Source organism: Cygnus atratus, chromosome 3 (genome assembly GCF_013377495.2).
Source record: "Cygnus atratus isolate AKBS03 ecotype Queensland, Australia chromosome 3, CAtr_DNAZoo_HiC_assembly, whole genome shotgun sequence".
NCBI classification, from domain to species: Eukaryota; Metazoa; Chordata; class Aves; order Anseriformes; family Anatidae; genus Cygnus; species Cygnus atratus.
Window position 1 is genome coordinate 96,215,122 of NC_066364.1, and position 20,855 is coordinate 96,235,976.

At 42.6% G+C, this 20,855-nt stretch overlaps 1 protein-coding gene across 11 annotated transcripts in view; it reads left to right on the forward strand.

Annotated features, from left to right (window-relative positions):
* Positions 1–20,855, forward strand: part of TRERF1 (transcriptional regulating factor 1) — a 101,739-nt gene that overhangs the window by 61,379 nt on the left and 19,505 nt on the right. For 4 of the 11 annotated variants that reach the window (XM_035555959.2, XM_050709374.1, XM_050709372.1 and 1 more), the window contains 5 exons: positions 7,440–7,537; positions 15,333–16,981; positions 17,595–17,644; positions 18,410–18,560; positions 19,502–19,750. In XM_035555959.2, the coding sequence (XP_035411852.1) occupies positions 15,602–16,981; positions 17,595–17,644; positions 18,410–18,560; positions 19,502–19,750 (1,830 nt within the window). In that variant the 5' untranslated portion in view covers positions 7,440–7,537; positions 15,333–15,601. Of the gene's footprint in view, positions 1–6,914; positions 7,204–7,439; positions 7,538–15,332; positions 16,982–17,594; positions 17,645–18,409; positions 18,561–19,501; positions 19,751–20,855 lie in introns of those variants that run through there. The other 7 variants (XM_035555968.2, XM_050709375.1, XM_050709376.1 and 4 more) reach the window with 4 other exon arrangements.

Below are 20,855 nucleotides of genomic sequence, written 5' to 3' on the forward strand. Positions count from 1 at the left end.
CTTTTTTGTGGCACTTCTGGTTATGTGGAATACTGGGAGAGGAACGTAGGGATCAGCAGATAGCACCTTCTCCACAGAAAAGTCTGTACAGGGGGAAGAAATGGATTTGTATGGGGATGGCTAAGGACTTCGAATATAATGAATAAAAAGATACTCCATGGAGCTAATACTTGTGGGGAATAAATTCATCACACAAAGTTGAGAAAGCTCCTGAGTGTCAGTGTTCCTCTGAAAATGGTAAAAGTAATTCTAAAAGTTGAATGGCATGGCATTTAATTATGTGAGGAACCGAAGGGGCTAAAAAATAATAACCTGGTGTATCAGAAAGCAATTTAAAATGTAAGCTAGGGAAAATGGAATATTTCTGTCACAATAAGATGAATTCCACCACTGGCTGCATTGATTTAGTGCCTAGAGTTTTGTTGCAAACAGATCTGTAACTATGGAGGAAAAAAAAAGCAGACTTTTGTTCCCTCAACCTCCCAAGCCAACCCATTGCACTTCTCAGCAGGAATGGAGAGGAAGATTTGGATAAATACACAAACAGGACTTAAGAATTTAATTAGCTCTGTTGGTTGTTCAATCTCCAGTTGTCTGATTTAATTGTCCCTTTCAAAGGGATCATTTGAAGCAGAGTTCCATATGCCATGTGAATGTCAGTAAACTAAGCTTGTTAGTGTACAGTACGAAGGCCAAAGCTGAATTCTTGTGGGTATTCACAGCCTTCAATAAATAGTGCGACGGTTCTGAGGAGAAATCGTTCCTTACGCCCACTCGCCCTTAAGATGTTTCCCTTCAATTCAGAAATGAATATTCAGTTAAAAAGTTATTATACATCTTGTCTTTCAAAATATTCTTGGCACTGCATAGGAGTCTGCCTGCAAAGGGGTGGGATTTTTCTCCTCCTTCCACCTTCTGCATGGAAGATCTGGAATCGAGCAGTGCCTGGTAGACTTTTAGGTTTGCCTGCTTGTTTGTTTGGCTTCCTTTTGGGCCTGCCAGTGCTCCTTCCTCAGCGCTGGGCCTCCTGCTCCAGCCTCCGAGGGCAGAGATGGCGCGGCGGCCTGGCGTGATAGCTCCAGGCCTTCGGTTGTCGGGCTCTTGACTCTGTCAAACTGAAAGAACGAGGGCTAAGGCTTGTTACAGGGAGTGCCTGCTGGATGATGTATCTTTTATTTTGAGCGAGGGGGGAATTTCATTTAGGAGAGTGGTTGTTTTCCAGTAATTTTGCTAAGGGAAAGCGTAGTTTAAGGGTTTTTCAGGGAAGCAGGGTTGTTTACTGACATCGTTCTTGGCGATGATTTGTTTCAACAGTTTCAGTCGCCTCGTAGTTTAAGTAAGGAACTGAAATCTTTGTAAGAGTGTAGGCTTAGGGTATTAAGAATAACGAAAAGAATGGCTGACAGAAATGTGTTGCGGGAGAACTCCTTGTACTGAGTGATTGGATGATAAAAAGCCAGAGGAAATTGCTCGTAGATAAATGAAAGTAATGCATGTGGGAGGAAGGGGGGGTCACAGCTTTCCGTACGCTGTGATGAATTCTGCACCAGGTGTTACTGCTCTGGAGAGGTTTTGTACTTACAATAGTTCTGTAAAGATGGCAGTGTAATTATCGGTAAAGTGAGTGTCAGGACTCATTTGTGGAGGAACAGAAAACAAAACAGAAAGCGTAAATGTGCCTCTGTGTAAATGTGTGATGTTCACCTGTCTTAAATACTGTGTGCGGTTCTGGTACCTCCTCACCTTGCCTCTTACCTCCCCCACTCCACAAACTTTGTAAGGAAGGAAAATCTAAAGTATGGAGTCACAAAACCTAGTAGGACACCTCAGTCTGGAACATGTCTGACTAGGAGACCTGCAAAAATCATGAATGTCAAGAAGAAAGGTATGGAGGGTGAGTGTCCACCGTCCTTTCTAGAAGATGAAGGAGCCTTGGGTGAAACAAGCATGAGAGTACTAGGTATTTTTGTACTAGGTATTTTGGATTTTGGTACTAGGTATTTTTCATGGTCTTTATCTTACCAATACGATGATGGCACTTGGATTCCTTCACAGCCTTTCTGAGCTTTTGTGGGTTTTTGGCCCGTGGAGAGGAGAAGAAATGGGCATGCAGGAGGAGGTGTGCTTTGTGGACCAGAGGGAAGCTGGACAGAAGAGAGATGAGGTGAGGCTGAGGAGGGCAGCCTGGCTGTGTGCCAGAGTAGTGAAGCCTGCTCTGAGAGAGGAGGAAGAACATGGACCTTGGACACAAGATCACTTTTGCAGAAAGGACTGGGGAATGGAGGGAAAGGAAGGAAGCAGCCGAGCGCAGGAGCTGTAGAAATGGGCAGGCAATCCTCTGCCTATTAAAACACGCTTCCAAGGAGGGGATGGAAACAACAGTGTCAGGATCTGAGATTCTGCTGTCAGCAAATGCCTGTCAAACTCGTGAGCATTGTGCCAGCGCTCCTTCCCCCAGCAGATGACAGCCTATTACTGGTATAATTTTATTTTGTTCACCTTGACTGGTCTGTGTTGAGGCCATGTTACAGACTGAAGAACCATTATAGCTTTTAGACAACACATTCTTTTTAATTGACACCACATAGGTAAGAAGGTATTAAGACACTCTCAAGATTAAACACCAGAATGAAAATACACTTTTATAATGTCATTTTAGACTTGTTTCACAGAAAGCGCTTTTTGAGGAATCTATAAACTGCATTGTTTTTTTCCTTACAACATTCCTGCCTAGCTTGGTGCATATGATGGACTTGCTGAGAAGACAGATTAAACATATGTGGAAGAAAGCTGTGTTGGATCTCCAGTTCATTTGCAGCGGTTGTTTGAAGTTATGTAATAATAGATGCAAGAAATGGTAGTAAAGAATATTTTCTCCTGGACAGGATGAGCTGAACCCTGCCCAAGGGAACTGGGCCAGTGCCACAGAGCAGCCATGTGATGTGGTCATTGAAAGTGGGCATCTCCTGGGCAGTCATCAGCTACATCTGTGGTGGTCTCTTCCCAGGTTTCAACTTGGTCGCCTGTTTGTTCTGTGTGACAGGGAAGCATCTAACTCGGTGCCTCAAGCTCAAATCAAAACCGCTTGATATATAATCTAGTGAATATAATCTAGCGTTGTTCAGTATCTGTTATCTGAAGTGCCGGATCCTACATGTAAAAAACTACTCGGTTTTGGAATTCATAGCTATCTGTACTATAGCATCTCATCTGTAAGATGTGCCATTTGTCTAAGAGATTTGCTGTGGAAATAAATGTAATCCAATATTGTTGGAGCATTTAGAAGTTGTAGAAATGAGCATGTCAAAAAAAAAAATTGCATGCATGAAGAATCCTGTCCTCAGAAGAGAATTTGAATTTCTAGAGGGCTTTTCTAGGAAATAAGGTGCAGTCAGAAAGCTGAATGCCAGAAAGACTGGAATAGAGACTGCGCTCTCCTGCAGTAGTTAAGCGAGCCAATGTAATGGTACACAATCGATGACAAGAGTTCTGGTACTTTCAACATTTCGTTGCTGGTTTTGCCACTTGATATTGTAATCTTTGTTGGTATTAGTTGTTACAGTTATGTACTTAGTTGTTATTCTTACGTTTCTTACCTTAAGGTGGCTTAATTTCCTTTCCAAAAAATAATATAAATACTGTTTAATTGTGATGGACCAATTCAGATAAAAGGATGCTCTTGGTCACCCTTGTAACAGAAATAATGGCAAACACAGTGGAGAAAACTCTTGTATCTCGTTGGGTTAGAAGAGGTTTGTTTAGCTTGTGGGAAGTTATCAGCTGGTATCTGTGTATGGTTAGTTCGGCTGCCACGGGGCAGGTGGAGAAGAGAATCACAAATGACTTGTGTTCTCGTAGGGTTACACTTTGGATGCTCTGATGGTATGTGGGGAGTCTGAGTTCCTAATTGCACATCAGTTAAGTTCCTGATGTCAAATGATATAACAGTCCATCTTGTTCAAGTAAATATTGTTGTGTGTCCAATGTTGTTAGACTCATTTTACTTTGGTAGAGGGTATGTGTACCCTCATCTTTGATCTGTCTTGTTCTTTTAATGTCTAAAATCTGACATGCAATTGCAGCTGTAGCGTTACTTTTGGAAGCACGTGGCCTGTGCCGGACAAAGATGAGTAGAGTGCAGCGTATTTGCCTGGCTTTGCCTTGGTGCCACCGCTCATCATGGTGGGACTGCGTAGTATTTTCTGGACGGAGCTTCATCTTGTCCTAACCTGCTGCTGGGCCTCAAAGCAGCAGCAAAAGTTCAGGAGGGAACCAACGTCTTGGAGCACCATGCAGTCACAGCAGACTGGAAGATCTCTCTGAAGGCTCTTGACTTGGGGAGTGGAGGTTTGCAGCAAAAATGGCTGCCCTGAGTTGCCAGCGCTGGGCACTGCTGCAAGGAGTTTGCTGGCGTTTGTGTGATCCCTTCTAGATAACCTGCATGGCTTCTTCCTTCTCCTTAAATCTGTTGTGTGAAGGATTTAGCACCCACTGATTTAGCCCGTGTTAGCTGTCTTCCTGTGATGTTTCTCAGTAACTTGCAGGTAGGAGGAAGCTTTGGGTTTCTGGGGTTTAACATAGCTGATCTAAGTGCGGGTAGCTCCCGGTCAGCTCCCTGTCCTTTGGTGTTTTGTCTACAGTTTACTGCCATCTTCCATTTTATCCCTGGAAAATACCTAGTTTAAATTTCAGTGCAGAGCTTTGCTGATCAATATGTTATAAGCGTAGTCAGGTTCAAGAAATTGCCTTCATTACTATCTTGAGATGAAAAATTGATTTAGTTGCATTCTCTCTGTGCTAATTCGTTGGTGCTTTACATTCCCATAAAAGGTATTAAGAGCTCCTTATTTTCCAGCAGTGTCATCAATCCTAATGAAGAGAGAAGAATGAGAATTTATATTGTGTGTATGGGATAGCTGATCTCTGACTTAGCTCTTCATTTGTAAATGTTGCTGAAGCCTTTGCTTCTCTTCTTCTTAACTGTGCTTAGGTTATAGCTGGAGTCTAGGGGCTGGGATAGGAACAAAACTGAAGAATATGGTGAAGGAATACTAATTTATACTGCTTTTTAATCAGAACTTCAAAAACGAGATGATGAAAATTTAATGAAAGCTATTGTCAAGGAATTAAAACGTTATTTGTGAATTTGTTTGGTTTGGTCCTGCATTAGTTAATATTGGGACTATTTTTAATATTTATCAGTCATTAGTTCGCTATTTCTGGCTCTGAAACATCCAAAGTTTTGTTCTTTACCTGTGGTGTTATGCAGAAGAGCTTTGCACGTGCATGCTAATTTAAATACAACTGCATGTGGGTATTCTTGTAGCTCTGCTGATGAATGTGAGTGACTCAGCGGCATAAATGAACATAATGAACACAAATGAGCAAAAAGGGGGTGTAGTGGGAAAAGAAGCCAAAAGAAAAAAAAAAAAAAAAAAGGAAAGGGTTTTCTTGGGCATTCCTGTTGTTGCTTTTCCCACTGTCCGTAGGGCTGGTCTCTGTAGGAAGCTGCCAGGGATGGTCTGTCTGCAGAAAGCTTTGGCATTTTTAGGTTCAGTACAAGCGCTTGTTGTTCCAGAGCAGACGGATAAACTAAAAAGCAAGCCGAAGTGTGTACTGTGACTGTGGTCACTGCTTATGATAAAGCAGTTATTTTTTAATGATGTTTAAAAAGATCTTGGCAAGTTCTAAACAGCCGTGTTGAACTGAAAAAAAAAAAAGCTTTCCCTTTTGTCTCCGCTAAAGTTAACCTTGGGTTTTCCATACACTTCCGAATATTTCCTGTTACAAACACAGGCGATAGTAGTCAGTCCTTTCTGAGATTCATCGTGCATCTGCAGGTGTTGAAGACCAGTACAAAAAAAGAAGTTGGATAGAACATAAAGTAGATGCAGCTTTATAAAAAGTCTTATTTCAACATACAAGAAAATTTATTAAAGATGTTACACTCAAAAGGTGGGCTTCCCTGAGAAAAGCTGTCAGCAGATAGGATGCAAGCAGGTAACAAATGGTGTGCTTTCTGGGACATCCGTAGCCTTTCAGCTCACATTCATAATGAGATATGGGCACGCACAAATTGCAGGTACTGTGACTAAGTAACTTTGTATGTGAGAGCTCGCTTGTCTCCAAGAAAATCCGTGTGTCCCTGTGCGAGTCTCTCAGCATTTACTGTCAGCTGAGGGGTTCTGTAAAAGAAACACCCTGGGGGCTGGTGAGGCTTCACGAGGAGCTCTGTTATCTCCTGCAGTGCGTATTTTGGTCAGATGTGTTGGGATTGTGCCATGAACCCCCTGTTCCCTTTGGCTTTGGGGGAGCGTGCGGTGGGACACTGAGGTTGGTGCTGGGCTGGGTGAGGGAGCCATTTGGGTTGGTTTCCCCTGCTGTCGGGGATGAGAGAAGGACCTGTTGCTTCTGGGGGTTTCGCTTCTTGCTGCGTGCAGTCGTGTCGCAGAGCCTGGGACCCGTCACCAGAGGTATTCAGAGAGCGCCTTCAGCAGGCATATCTCAGGTGACAAGCAGCCAGTGGGCGAGAGGAGGAAAATGCTGGTTGAGCTCATGGGGTCACCTGTGCCCTTCTCCTGCGAGCCATCGTTCATATGGTTACCTCTTACAACTTGAGCGACTTTCCAAAACCTCCTAGCAGGGCCTGATGCAAATGGAAAGTTTCCTGTTGACATCAGTGTGCAGTGAAATCGCACCTTTGGCTTCCAGGCTGGCCTCATTCAGGGACTTCCCTAAAAGCCGTGTTGGCAGCGGCACCTACAAAACAAATATGTTGCTTTCGTTTAAATAATTGAAGATGCCTCGTCTAGATATCTCGTCTGAACTGGGTGACAGCCTGATTGTATCTCCCACACCTTTGACTTTCATTAATCCCTCCCTTCCTGAATGCTGTACCTTCTCTTGTTTGTGTCACACTTGCCAGCGAGGTCTCCTCTCCATGAGAGCATCCAGCCTGCCCTCGGGTTCTGTCAAAGAACCATAAGATGCTGTGAAGTCTTTATGGTCTCTGCAGTAGAGACACAACATCTTGTTTTATTTATTGAGTCAACGTAACCCGTTCCTCATTTTTGCAGTAGGTGCCAAGCTGAGTAAGAAGAAAAGATGAATTTTATTTCAGTCTGTAGTTTGAAGGACCATGAATGTATTAATCCCAGAGATTTGATAACAAAGCAATCCCTTGCTATCAATATGGAAAAATAGGTACTTTGCTTTTTTTTTTTTTAAGGGAATTACCATGCTGACAGATGTCTTCTGCAGTAATGAATTGAAGAACAGAGTAGCATGAAGATACTTTATTGAATAGAAGTTAATATTTGGTTGTGTTAACAATAGGATGCTTGTTCTTGCAGGTCTGCTGATGGTTTGGGGTGAGTTGGTGATATAAGTTAACCATGCAGGAAAAAAAATGAATTTCCATTCTTTTGTTTTATGTTTAGATACATCACTTTGAAATCACAGAATGAAAGCAGCATGAAATGTTATGGAGAAGACAGCACAGCGAGATACAGCAGTCTCACAGATAATCAAAAATCAGGTAATGTTGCAACATCACAAGTCCACTTTCTATTAGGCTTGCTTGTTTAATGAGGCTTGGTGCTTTTTGACCATTTCCCAAAATTCGCAGTTCTGAGTTTCTGTAGCTTTATTGATGGACTTTTTAAACATGGCTAATTGTGTGTTGGCTTTTTCCTGTGAAACACTGTTTTATGTACCTCAGTATGTATGGCACAGGAGATCCCTATGCTTTTACATCTTTCTTAAAGGCCTAACTTGGCTTTATTGTCTGGTACAAGCAAAGTCAACATGACCTTAATTAAAAGAAGTGAATCTGTGGTGCTCAGTTCAGCATAGCTGCTCAATTTTATCTGGCCCCATTGCTAGGTACCAACATGATATATTTTAGAGGTACTTTTCAGAGGGTCCTGCCCAAACTATGAAAATTTGATTTCCTCTGGGGGAGACACTGGATCAAAATAGCTGTTCCCTCCCTATTGAAAGCTTAGCCATATGCTATTTCCCACATGCTACTCCTGCCTGTTTTTTTTCTTTCCTAATTGTTTATCTGTCTCAGGATGTTTCCTTCTTGCCTGTTTTTGCAAATCCCAGCATATGTTCTCTGACTGCTTCACAGCATTTACAGTCACAGAAAAAGGCAATCACCTTACAAGCTTTGGAACATAAACACTGTAGAGGTCAGGAAGAAATTGGCAAAGTGCGTTATAAGGGTGCTCACCTTATACTAAAATATTGTTTGCCAACTGCTGAGGCTGGAACAAGAGCTGATGGATTGATGTTTGAGTGGATGGGCATAAATATTCCCCCCCTCTGTCAATTCAGTCAACAAATTCATCAAATCAACAGTAGTGACTAGAGATTGTAATGTACCCATGTCTGGCAGTGGGCAAAGCCTAACCTGTCTCTCCCTGTGGTCTTCATGCTGGGGTCTTGTCAGGTCTGCAGAACTAGGGTCTTGCTGAGGAAAAACAAATTCCTCAATTAAGTAATACAAGTAAACTGAAAAATGAAATCGAGGGCAATTTGGATCATAGGACATATTCATCTTCGAGGAAGAATGTGGAAGAATTGCCCTTGATGTAGGGTTCAGTAGAAGGTGATACAATTTCTTACACATCAGCAGTCAGTAAACCTGGATTGGCTGAAGGCGTTTCAAATAAAGTTTCGTAGACAGCTTCAGCTTTGATCAAATATACAATGATGTATTGGTGAATATTAAAAAACATTGTGTTTTTATCGGAGGTGATCAACCCCTTTAATAAATCCTATCTTCTGTAAGCTTTTTAGTTACTTAGTCTTGGGATATGCAATTCAAATGCCCTTCTGGCCTCAGTCAAGGTTTTATATTTTATTTTTATTTTATCATTTTATATTTGCACATCATTTAATGTTTGCCATTTTTATGAAATAATGCTATGCTTGCTTCAGTCACAGTTCTGCAAAACCTTCAAAGTACCTCGAAAACGTAACGTTGCTTAACTGACAACAAAGATGATCGGGGTGCTGAAGCAGCCTTCCTTATTTCTGTGGGACTCGTGGAACTTTATCTCCCTTAAAGTAAATTGAGTTAATGGCTTTATTTAGGAAGTAGCCTCCTCTTCTTGAATAACACGAGTTCTGTTAGTTTTAGGAAAAAAAAGTTTTCATTAAATTACCAGTGCCTCAGAATGCATTTTCTACTTGTAACTTAGATCAAAAGAAGAGGAAAATGTTTCTGCTTGTTTGTCTTCCTCTCTCCTCCCCCTTTATTCTAGAGACTTTCCTGAGATGATCAACTGTTGTTTTTGCTGTTGTTTTTGCTGTTGTTTTTTCGTTGTTTTTTTTTTTTAAACTTTATTGAAGTGGAGAAATTGCTCGGTTCCCCTCCCAGTGCCGTTGTTGCTTTCCCCTCCCCCAAGTCCAATGTGTTCTTTATTAAAGTGAATTAGGACATTCTCGTTTCTCTTAAGAGTGGAAATGGGAACAGCTCAAATGTGCAGCCACATGAGACTCACCAGCCTTTCCAACTGCACTGCAGAAGGAGCTCAGCTGCAAAGGGAATGATAATTTTTGAAGGATTTGTGCAACTGTTGAAGAATTACCAGTGTTAATAGTAAAAAGCAGCTAATCTGTTTTTCCTCTTCCATTTTGAGTATTTAGCTTTCCTGATATGCTTTCTATAAAACCAGTGTACTAAATATTCTGGTTCCTTTCCATCTTCTTTTTGCTTTTGCAATTATTTTATTCCTGTATGCTCTCCTGTGTGAGAGTGCTTTTGTGGTGGTGTTTTTGCCTAACAACTCCATCTTTTGGATTTGTATGCAGATATGGGGCATGGATTTGAGACCTCTACCATTCAAAGATAGAATTGAAGTGCAGTACAAAACATACAAATAGTTTTATCCAGGACTTGGATAAAAAGGTTTTCAGCATGAAGTATTTGTTCTTGAGACAGCTATATAAATTGTTGGTGGCCCTTGAAATCCACATGGCTGTTTTGCTGCTTGTTCTAACCAAAATAGCTACGATCCTGCATCTTTTCACCCTTATTTCCAGTCTTTGCCTCTCTTTATTGTTACATCCGACGCATCTTCAGAAGTTCTATAGGAAAAAAGGTAGATCTTTGAGATACTATCTTCCCACCTCCCTATCTCCTTTTCTCTCTGCTAATTCTCCCAACTACCTTGCCTGGCATTAGAAAGTATTTGTTGTTTTAGTTCTGTGCCTCTTTTCTTACTTGCTTATTTCCTGTGCCAAAAAAATGGAGCTGGGGCTTGAACTGTAGCTAAATGAAGAGTTACGGAAGCAAACCTCGTGTCTCAGCAGCCTGCAAGAGCACAGGGGTCTCGGAAACATACGGCTCTTCCTCTCCCATTGCTGTGATTCTCAGCCACCCAGCTGAGTTAAGGCTTGTGAAGACATGGGGCTACAGCCAGTTCTGTTCCTGCAAGCTGGCTTTGAGAAACGCAGCTGTGTCCCATCTCACATAGATCTCTCCTGGGTTTTAAAGATGCTCTCTTTGGTGGGTTCTTAGTGGTGGTTTCATGTCAGTAGTGCCCAGCTAAGAATCATGTCTGTCTGTGCTATCATTTACTTGAAGGATGGATTATAGTTATCTCAGGTGTTGGGGGCTCCTGGTGCTGTCAGTGTTGGCAAAAGAGAGTGTGTATCAGGGAAGGATCTGCTGTGTGCTTGTCTCTGTCCTGAAGGAAATTGGAGGGAGAGAGAGAGAGAGATGATGGGAATGATGGCTGGCTGGATTTAGGAACAGCACAGAAGATCATCTCACAGTTCTGAGTTACAAAGCAAGCCAGTAAAAACATTCCGGTAAAAAAGCTAAAATTGAGTAAGATAAATCCTGTTTTGTTTCTATTGAAGCTAAGTGGTAGGAAAAAAAATGAAAGAAAGGAAGGAAGGGAACAGAGAACTTCTGTTTTTGGATTTTGGCTTATGCATGGTAAAAATGAAGCTTATGTTCTAATAGCAAAAAGACAGACACCTGAGAAAGCCCTCTCTCAGCCCATCTGACTAAAGGGCAGTAAGGTGTCATTAAAACATGTCTCTGGTGTTGGAAGAACAAAAAGTAGTGATGCATTTCTCTAAGCTGGCATGCCTTGAATTAAATATTCCTCAAAACAAACAAACAAAACAAACCAAAACCCAATCAAACAAAAAACAGAACAAACAACCACCCAACAAAGCAAAACAAAACTGTTTAGATTGCTGAAAATGGTAAACTTACTTCAACTGTTGTGTTACGATCCCTGGCAGCACTGTGCAAATTAGCATCTGCTAATGCTATTGCTTGTGAGTAGCTGCAAGTGCTCAGTCCTGCAGAAGCCAGTTGAGTGTGGAAGAATTGTTGGTTTGTTGTTGTTTTTTTTTTGGTTGTTTGGTTGTGGTTTTTTGTTTGTGTGTGTGTGTGTGTGTGTTTTTGCTTCTGCCTTCTTATCTAGTCTTCCTTTTTTGGACTAACTGGTAGTTCGTCTATAAAAACATGTAGATTTTTTTGAGTAAAGTCATTGCTGAAAATTTTGAGATCAGTTGAAACTATAGGATCCAATTCCATTTTGATTTGCAGCCATGCAGCATACTGAGACGGCTTAGATCAGTGCCATAATAATTTGACAGCCTATTAATGAGTCTGCTTCCTTCAGTGTGTGCTTGCCTACAGTCTTTTGTTATCCCTCTCCATTAACTTTGTTCTGAAACTGGAGTCGGCTGGCATTTGGTCCTGTTTTTGCAGCCCACGCCCAGCACAACTTGCGAGCACTGACTTATTTGGTGTGGATGTCTAGCTCTGAAATTCGTGCTGGGTTCAGGGAGTTGAAAAATGTGACTGTGACTTGGTATGTTGTGTACTAGAGTTGAAATTTTCTGCAGATTTCAGGTTCTGTGTTGTGTGATAGAGCTTTTTTTCAATATGTTATAATTATCGTCCCCTTTTTGCTGCCTGCCTTTTTCTCTAAGATTTTCTGTCTCTCCAGTGATATAATTTATGAAGGATGTAAAATCGGATCATCTTTATTGAAGACTGATAACATCAGAATATTCTTCCATTTTCTGTATACCAGAATTAAATTATGGCGCGCTTCCAGGAGCAACTATTACTTGTATTTCCTTAGAGTTGCCTGTGTTTTGAAGAGGGAGACAGTCGGCGTGTGTAAAGGCATTTCGGCAAGCTTAGCATGTCTGTGGCTTTCAGCCTGTGCAGCTTACAGGGACCACACTGAAATGATGAGAAAAGAGTTGGAGTGAAACCTCGTCTCTGCTGAAATCAATTGAGCTTCCATTAGTTTGAGTCCAGATTCCATCCATAATATTAAATAGGGTATTTCTCTTTCTAGGCAGTCTGCAGAAATGTTTCTGTCCTTTTGCATTTGTTTTCATGTTTCTTCGTAACGATTGCGTAATTGGGATATATCTGCAATGTCAGAAATGTAATAGGTTAAGTAGCGTAAGTGACTGTTGGAAAGAAAAGGAACACACAACTGCAGAAGCGCTCTTGCTTTAAAACTCCTGCTGCTTTCAGAAGCTGAGTTGTTTGATTTAACCATTTAGTAGTAAGCTGTTGTTGTGATAAATGGCAATTAGAGGTGTTTAGAAGTGAGTGCTTAACAAAAAGGAGAAAAAAAGCCTTTTCTTCCTGTCACTGGAAGAAATAGAAATCATTCAGTATGCTGCCAGTGGCTTCTCACTTGGCTAGAGACTAACTTTTGTGCTCCTACAGCCTTAATTACGTTTTGTACAGCATCGGAATACTCCTTATTAACTTTTAATACAGCAAACAATGTATTCTGTTGGGATTTTGTTAAAGTTGATTGCAGATTCTCAGCATATAGCATCGTGCTCTTGATTTTAAGCCTGTTCAGGTACTAAAAACAATTCTGATATCTCAGGATCTGGTTTATTACTGATTGTGCCTCAAACATGAACACCTTGACCAGTACGTGGAGAGCCGGGAGAGGTAAACCCCCAGGTGAAAGAGTGCCGTAAGTGGAGTTTGGTGTGCTTTCAAACAGCTGCCCACAAAGCTGCCGTGGCTGCTGGCGCAGGTGGTGGCATCTGACAGCGTGGTGCTCCTGGCTGTGGTAGAGGTTCAGGGGTCTGCCTGGCTGCTTGGGTCGTTTTTCTAGCTAAATCGTGTTATTTGCTGCTTTAGGAGTAAGTGCTCCTACTGCCTGAGCCCTGAAGCTCTTGTGGTCTTTAATCGTCTCCTGAAGATTTTTACTCTCCTTCATTGGTTTGTGTCACTCTTAGGTCTTGTCCTTTGACTAATGCTTGTCACTTCACATGAACTATAAAAAGAATGGCTAAAACTGGAAGAACTCAGTGTAAACTGTAATACCATCAATAAGCGAACGTAGGACATACGTCCTATGCAAAAGGTATATAGACAGGTCCACTCGTGCCCTGTTCTCAGAGAAAGACGGTCAGAGTCCCAGCTGAGCTTTCGGAACTTGGCAGGCATGAAAGGAAATGCATATTCCTTTGTAGGATCCCCTCTTCCTCTAAAAGTTGATGGCCTTTCAGTGTGAAATACCACACAGTGTTTATTTTTATGCCCTTTGAATGCTTTGTGCAGGCTTTGTTTAGTTTCTCTTCATAACTTTTAATAGGAAGTCTTTGAAGTTGGGTTGTGGCTAAAAAAAAAATCCTGTTGGCAGGCTGACCGTTCATTGTTGACTCCTATCTTTTTTAATTGTACATCTATAAAAATCTGGAAGGGAGAGTGTACAGAGCAAATACGAAGTGATGCATATTTCTGGAAGGGGAAATAAGCTTGCAATTATTCTCTGCCATTATTAGTCACGTGAAAAAGTTACATACTAATGGTTGCAGATGGTGTACACAAAAACTGTCTGTACGCACTGAAAGCCTTCTTCGTTGGGAGCTATGGTTTTCTGTCATACATTATGCTACAACGGAAAAGGGGTTTTGTGCCCGCAGCTATATATTACTCTTATTTGCTGTTGCTAGCACAGGACTCGTTAATATGCATCTGGCAATGGTTAAAATTGTCTTTATCTGTGGCTTCACGTTTATTCATCCACATCAAGGATTCTCTTAAGTTAAAAAAGGTAAGGACATCGGTACAAAGGAGCCTTTGATGGAGAGCGTTACGTGTAGAAAGGCAGATGTGAAAGGGCAGGGTTGAAGTTGTGGGCTAATATCGTTGTGTTCTTGTTCAAGTTCAGAATCACGGTTTGTGTTGAAACATACTCGTGTGTGCAGGCACATTGTGCCTCCCTGCATGTGGATGATTGTAGACACAGGGATCGCTTCGTGTTGGGGGATAGAGAAACAGCCTTGCAATGTGACTGTATTTTTGTTGTTGTGCTATTCATTGAAAACAGTACAGGCATCAGTGAAGTATTGCTCTGAATTGCAGTTTGTGTGGTGAGAAAGATAAATGGTTGCATTTAACATGAATTAGTCCGTTAAAATAATGCAAACTGGAGAAGGGTAAGAGAGGAGAGGAGAGGCTGGAATTCAGCGCTTCTGGTGTAAGGGGAGCGACCATAACAGATTTCCAAGGACTTGTTTGCTCTTAGCATTGATCAGATTCCAAACAGGTGAGCAAAGAAAGCTGCAAGCACAGCTGCATTTGGGTAACTGTGCTTGTGATTTTGGGGTGTTTGTTTTGTTTTGTTTTGTTTATTTGTTTTAGGGTTTTTTTGTTGGTTTTGTCACAGCAATGAGCATTAGTCTTGCATCTTACTCTTCAGTGATGCTTAATTTTCATACCAGTGGTGGATGCTTCCTGTAGGTACCCTGAAAGTTGTGAGAAGCTGTGGAAGGCTCTGTGCAAATCCTGGATGGCAATTAAATTTTTTTTGTATGTCCTTTTAATCTGAGTACTGTCAGCTTTGTTCAAAGCCCTGGTTTTCTTTTACCTGTCTTTTCAGGCCTTTGTGGAGGCGTCTGCTATTTTATGTTAGAAAATGGATGTGTTGCTTCTGACAAGAAAGCTGTAATGCTAGAAAAGGTGATTTGGCTCGATAGTTAACTGTCTGGCTAAAGCTAGTCACAAGAGAGCAATATGTGGCCAGCTATGGCTTGAGCGTTCATATACTTCAGGAAGAAATAACTCTTGGTTTAGAAGAATGGGCCTTTATGGGTCTGGCAGACTGATTTTATCAGAGAACTAGAGAAGAAGCAGGATAATGGGATGAGATGAAGTAATTTAACTGCTCTGGAATAGCCCAGCTGCTACAATTTTGCATATGATTATGTATTTTGAACCAGGAGATTTTACAGTTTGCTTTGAGGCAATAACGAGAACAGTTTATGTGGAAAGCCAGCACTTACCCTGCCTTTCTCTTACCCCACAGGTGCCTGGCGCATTGAACCTATTACCGGTCTGTCTAAGATTTGCGCTGTGGTCCATTTTTTGAAGATGTGAAGCAACGTGGAGTCTGCGTTTGGAATTACTGACAGACTGGAGGAAATCGTAGTCCTTGTGATGCACACGGACATGCTGAATTATAAGTAATCCTAGCTTCTCTTCCCCTCCCCTCCCCTCCCTCACTCAGCTATCTCAGGGTTCATAGAGATTTCAATGGTTCGCGTGCCTGTAAGTTTGGAACAGAAGTGACCAAAAATGGGGGACCAGCAATTGTATAAAACTAACCATGCTGCCAACAGCAACGAGAACTTGTACTACCAACAGCACCAAATGAACTCCCTTCCATCGCTAAACCATAGTTACGGGACATCTGTTATGGATGCTCCCCAGGCGTCCCCTCTCTCCCCCCAGTTTCCCCAAGATTCAAGAGACAGTATAGCTTTGCCTGTAGGTTCAAAAAGTCTTGGGTCAATGGATACACCTAGACAAACATGGACGCATTCTGGCTCAGGAAACCACGTCCCAGCGAGGAACAATTTGAGTAATCAAAGCGCAATGTGGAGCCCCCTCGGGCAGGGGGAGTCTCACGACGGATACCAATATTCTTACTCTCAACCCAGTGAAAATCGGTCGCAAAAAATTACCAGTGGGGTCCTGCATAAATTGGACTCCTTTACGCAAGTATTTGCTAACCAAAATCTGAGAATTCAAGTTAACAACATGGCTCAGGTTTTGCACGCTGAGTCTACGATGGTGGATAATTCTGGTGACAGCGCGCTCAGGCAGCTGCTGTCCCAGAAGCCAGCGGTTGAGCAACAGCCTGTAACTTCCAGTGTACAAAGATATCAACCAGTGCCACAGCAAACGCACCAGAATTTTGCAAGCACACAGCAAAAGCAGCAAATGCAAGTCATGCAGCACCAACAGTTGTACTACGACTACCAGCAGCATTTATCGCAGATGCAGATGCATTCCGCCTTTCAGCAAGGGCAGACGCACGTCCAGCAAGTGCAGTCCCAGCAGCTCCTACCGCAACAGATGCAGCACTTGCAGCAGGCTCAATACTATGCTCAGCCACAGCAGGGGCATCAGCGGCTCTCGATACAGGAGATCCAGCAGCAGCAGCCACAGCCAACTCGGCAGCAGCAGCAGAGGCAGTGCCCGATGCAAATAGCTCAGTATTACCAAACGCAACCCGTCATGCAGCAGCTACAGCAACAGCAGCAACAGATGCAACTGCAGCTTCCTCCGTATCACCGGGAACCCGATCCAAAGACTATGCACGAACCCCACCAGTACCCTCAGGACCCGAGTCATCCTGTGCAGCTCATCCAGTTGGGAGCGGTGCCTCAGTATTGCTACCAGGACCCCCACGAGCAGTACAGGCACTTGTACCCACAGGGTTTGCTGCAGCAGCAGCACGACCAGCAGAAGCAATACCCGAGTGAGAGCAGAGCTCCCTCTCTGAACTCCCACGTCGGCCTCACGCCGCCAGAGACAGCGGAGGATCCCGTGCGGCCGGAGATCAACTCTGTGGGTAACGCTGTCCCTCATCGAACTCTTTTGCCACCCTCGGGAGCTCATCTGAACAACAAAAGCTCTCAGCAGGACTCGCCCAGCGCCGGGTGGCCTCAGGTAGGTGACATTTCAGACCCCTGCTCAGCCAAACTTGTTCCGTAGAAGAGCAGCCAGGTATGGAAATGAGACAGCTGCGGGAGAGCCGGGAAGTTAGGATGTGAGCAGTCGGCATTGCTTGGACGATTTGGGGAGCTGTGGTAACAGACTTTCCTGTCTGCATCACTGGCTTGGCTACAGGCCAGGCTGGCAGCAGCATGAAACCGCTGCTGCGGGGCTGCTGGCTCCCTCCTGAGAGGGTTCGGGGAGCTTGGGGTCGGGTTCAGGGGAGGAGGAACCTGGTTACAGCAAGGTGCTCCTGCTCCTTTTTCAACGCCTGAGGGCCTGAATGTGCACGACGACTTAGCTCCTTGTTTCCAAAAGTAATACTGCTGGGTCAGAGGGAAGGCTTTGAACAGCAGGTGAGTGCAAGAAAACTTGTGCTAGCCATGCTCACAGGGGCATTGATTTGCTGGATACATGTAAGGCTCGCAGTTCAGAGGCCTGTAGTATTAGTAAAATCATATGCAAAATGCACGCATAAAGCCGTGAGGATGTTCATTTACGTATTACTATTTCCTGAAAAATTCTTTTTGCTTTTTTCCCCTCGTTTTCCCTCTCCTCCTTTTGATAGCAGGTGCAATTGTCAGACGGCAGACTGCAGCCGCTGTCGCCAGAACAAAGGTATTAATTTTTTGTGTTAGTGGTTTTAAATATGAGAAATACAAAGCAGTGCTGCAGCTTAAAGGGAAGAGAATGCACTCTGGGTAGGTCATAGATGTTACTCTTCTAGAAACATCTTTTTTTAGCTTTGTGGATATAAGCTTGTGTGATTTTACACTCCACACCCTCCTAGCAATAAAATCAAGTGCTTTGTCTTTCCCCCCAAAAAAAAACAAAACAAAACAAAAAAAGAACCAGGCAGGGGAGCAGTCTGCACTCGGTGTTGCATTTGTAAGAGAAGAGCGATGGTGCATTTATATTTGTATCTTCAGCAGCAGGGACCTTCCGTTTTTCTTAAGGTCTCGCCTCTGCAGGGCTGAGGTGTCCCCCAGCACTGTTGTCTGCCCTAAGTAGGGGCATTACATCCAAGTGCTCGCTGAGTGCTGGCACAGAGGGGAAGTGAAGATCTGTCACAATAGATCTCCCGGCTTCTCAGACTTTTCCATATCAAAGGTCACCTTATAAAAAGCGTGTTAGAGGGAGTTCCTACTTGAAAGTTTCCTTCTCCCCATCTTGGGAACAGCTGACCTAGGTTATCACCTGTGTATTCCACAGTACTCACCCTGTGCTTAGTTGTGGCTTCATAAACGTTTAGCTGTAAAATTTTATTGACTTCCTTAACAAAAAAGCTTCCTCTGCAATGAAAGGAACATGCCAACCTGATGTCTCTTCTTCTGTTCCATGCTAAAAAAACAAAAACCCAAACAAACAAAAAACAAACAATAGTGGCCAGAACAGAGAAACACTTCCTGAGAGAGCTGATGTGAAGAACAAGCTAACGTGTTCAATATGCTTGAAGGAGTTTAAGAGTTTGCCTGCTCTGAATGGTCACATGAGATCTCATGGAGGAGTACGAGCATCTCCTAACTTCAAACAGGTAGCAGTTCATATTACTTCAGTATTTGACTCTCTTCTTTCGATGTTGATGTTTGCTTGCTTTGCCACGCTTTGCTTTGCTGTGAAAACCTGTTCTCCTTGGCGCTGTTTTATGTCACACCCTGTGTAAGTAGAAATACACATAATTCTGCTAATTTACAGGCCAGAAGTCTCGCTTAAAAGTGAGAGAGTGGTAGAGGACAGAACAACGTTTGTGCCTCTTTGTGTCTCTGCACATTACAAACACACACTACAAAGTCATGGCACAAGCTTCTGAATTTTTCCCCTTGTGTTTGTTTATTATATTAGAAATATCAGGAACATCAAGTCTTCCTTATTTTCATTTGGACTACTTAGATGACTAAGGGATGTTTATTGGAAGCATTCCCAGGCTTTAATTGAAGGAGCAGGATTGTTGAATCTTTGACAGCTTTCTTCCCGAGTGTTTTAGTTCTATAGGTATCAACAAATACCAAATGAAAAATGTGGGTTTAAATTGTTCTGAACAAAAATAACTTGCCTGTCAATCAGTTTTTCAGCGTCCTGATATTTTAAAAATTCTCTCTTGATGGGGAGAACTACGGGAAGGCAAAGAGCTACCACAGTTACACCATCTGTATCTTTTTGTTTTTAGGTGGGTGATGGGGAATTCTGCCTTTATAGAGATCTAAAAAAAAGGGGCACATGTTTCTTGCCCATTCTGCAAGTGATCCTGTAAAGATGCTTAATGTGGTTGTTTATCACCGAGGCTAAATCCTGTATAGGAGTTGCAAGTAATCTGCCAACTTCGTTCAAGGCAAACACAGAGTCCAAGAAGCAAGGCTATTGTGTGTTTTGTGACCCTGGCCACTTCTTTTCAGCCACGGTGCTTACGTTGTGTAGTTATCGATCCAGAAGCAGCCCTCCCTCACTCGGGCTGAAAGCCTCTAATTGTCTGTACAGGATGAAGGAGAGAAACCACCACAGCAGCCGCTGCCTAAAGAGGTGGATAGCCTCGCGCCCATCATCATGCCAGTGTCTGTCCCTGTAAAGCTTCTGTCACCTGAGCCCAGCACGCAGCCCTCTGCCAGCACTGCCACAGTCAAAGACAAGCCTGCCAACTCTGTGTCAGATGATGAGATGCCCGTTCTCGTGAAGATGACTTACTCTCCACCGTGCAGTCCAAAAGTGGCCAACCCCTGCTCGTCCTCTGTGAGTGCTGCATTTCTTGCCACTAACTGTGCTGTGCTTGTTAAATCCCTTTGCTTATAGTGCTGCTGTGTTCTAAAATTCCCGTGTTTTAGAGTATTTTCTGGAATCCTAATGATGCCTAAAAAAAACAAAAAGAGGCCGTGGCATCGTATCATTTCTTCCTCGGTCCTTTGAAAATACTAATTTTCTCTTTACTGGGGAATCAAGACTTCAGCTGAAAATAAGCCATTTGAAATTGGAATGTGATACTCTTTTTATCCCACTAGAACAAAGGGATTTAGTATCTTTTTACTGTTTTTGTTTTTTCCTTTTCAGGCTGCTTTGTTTTTATGTTATTGCTTAAATTCAGCAGTTTTATTTCTTCCTGTTTTTTGAGTCAGATATATGTGCTTCTCATTTCAGCTGTAGATAGGAAGGCACTGTGCAGTACTTAGTGCGTGCTCTAAGCCAATATGAAGCTTGCTGACTCAGAGTTTTAAAATGAAGTCATTTTTCCCTTTCCTTCTGCATGCATCAGATCTAAGGGTTAATCATTGGGAATTCTGACATAGGAAAAATAGCTGTGCTTAGTGCTTTCATTTCGCTCATAAAACTGAAATTGTCAAGTAGCACGAGGAACTGATGAGCCCTTGAATGAGATGTGAGAATGCTCTTTATTGTTTTCCTGAAGAGTCCTGGAGCAAGCAGTATCATTTTGTTCACATTCCAGTGCAGGAATAGATGCTGCTCGTTCTTTTGAATCCATGCTCGCAGACTATGCCATGATAAGGGATTACTGGGGAGTATAAGTACTCTACTTATATATAATATTATCTATATAATAATGTGGAGAAATACTCCCCTGATTTTTATTTTCTCACCAGTCAGACGGCTAAACGAGGGGACAGCATACACCATCGTGGGTGGCTCTTTGTAGTATTTGTATATTTATCACCCTCCCCTCACCCTTCACTCAGACATGCCCGCTAATTTAAATACACAGAAAATCTTTACTCTCTTCCTATCAGATGGAGATTTTACACATAAACTTCCACTCTACTGTGGAAACCAGCATCTCACAGTACTTAGCTTGTAACTTGCCAGTGCAGTTTCTCTTTTCTATTTC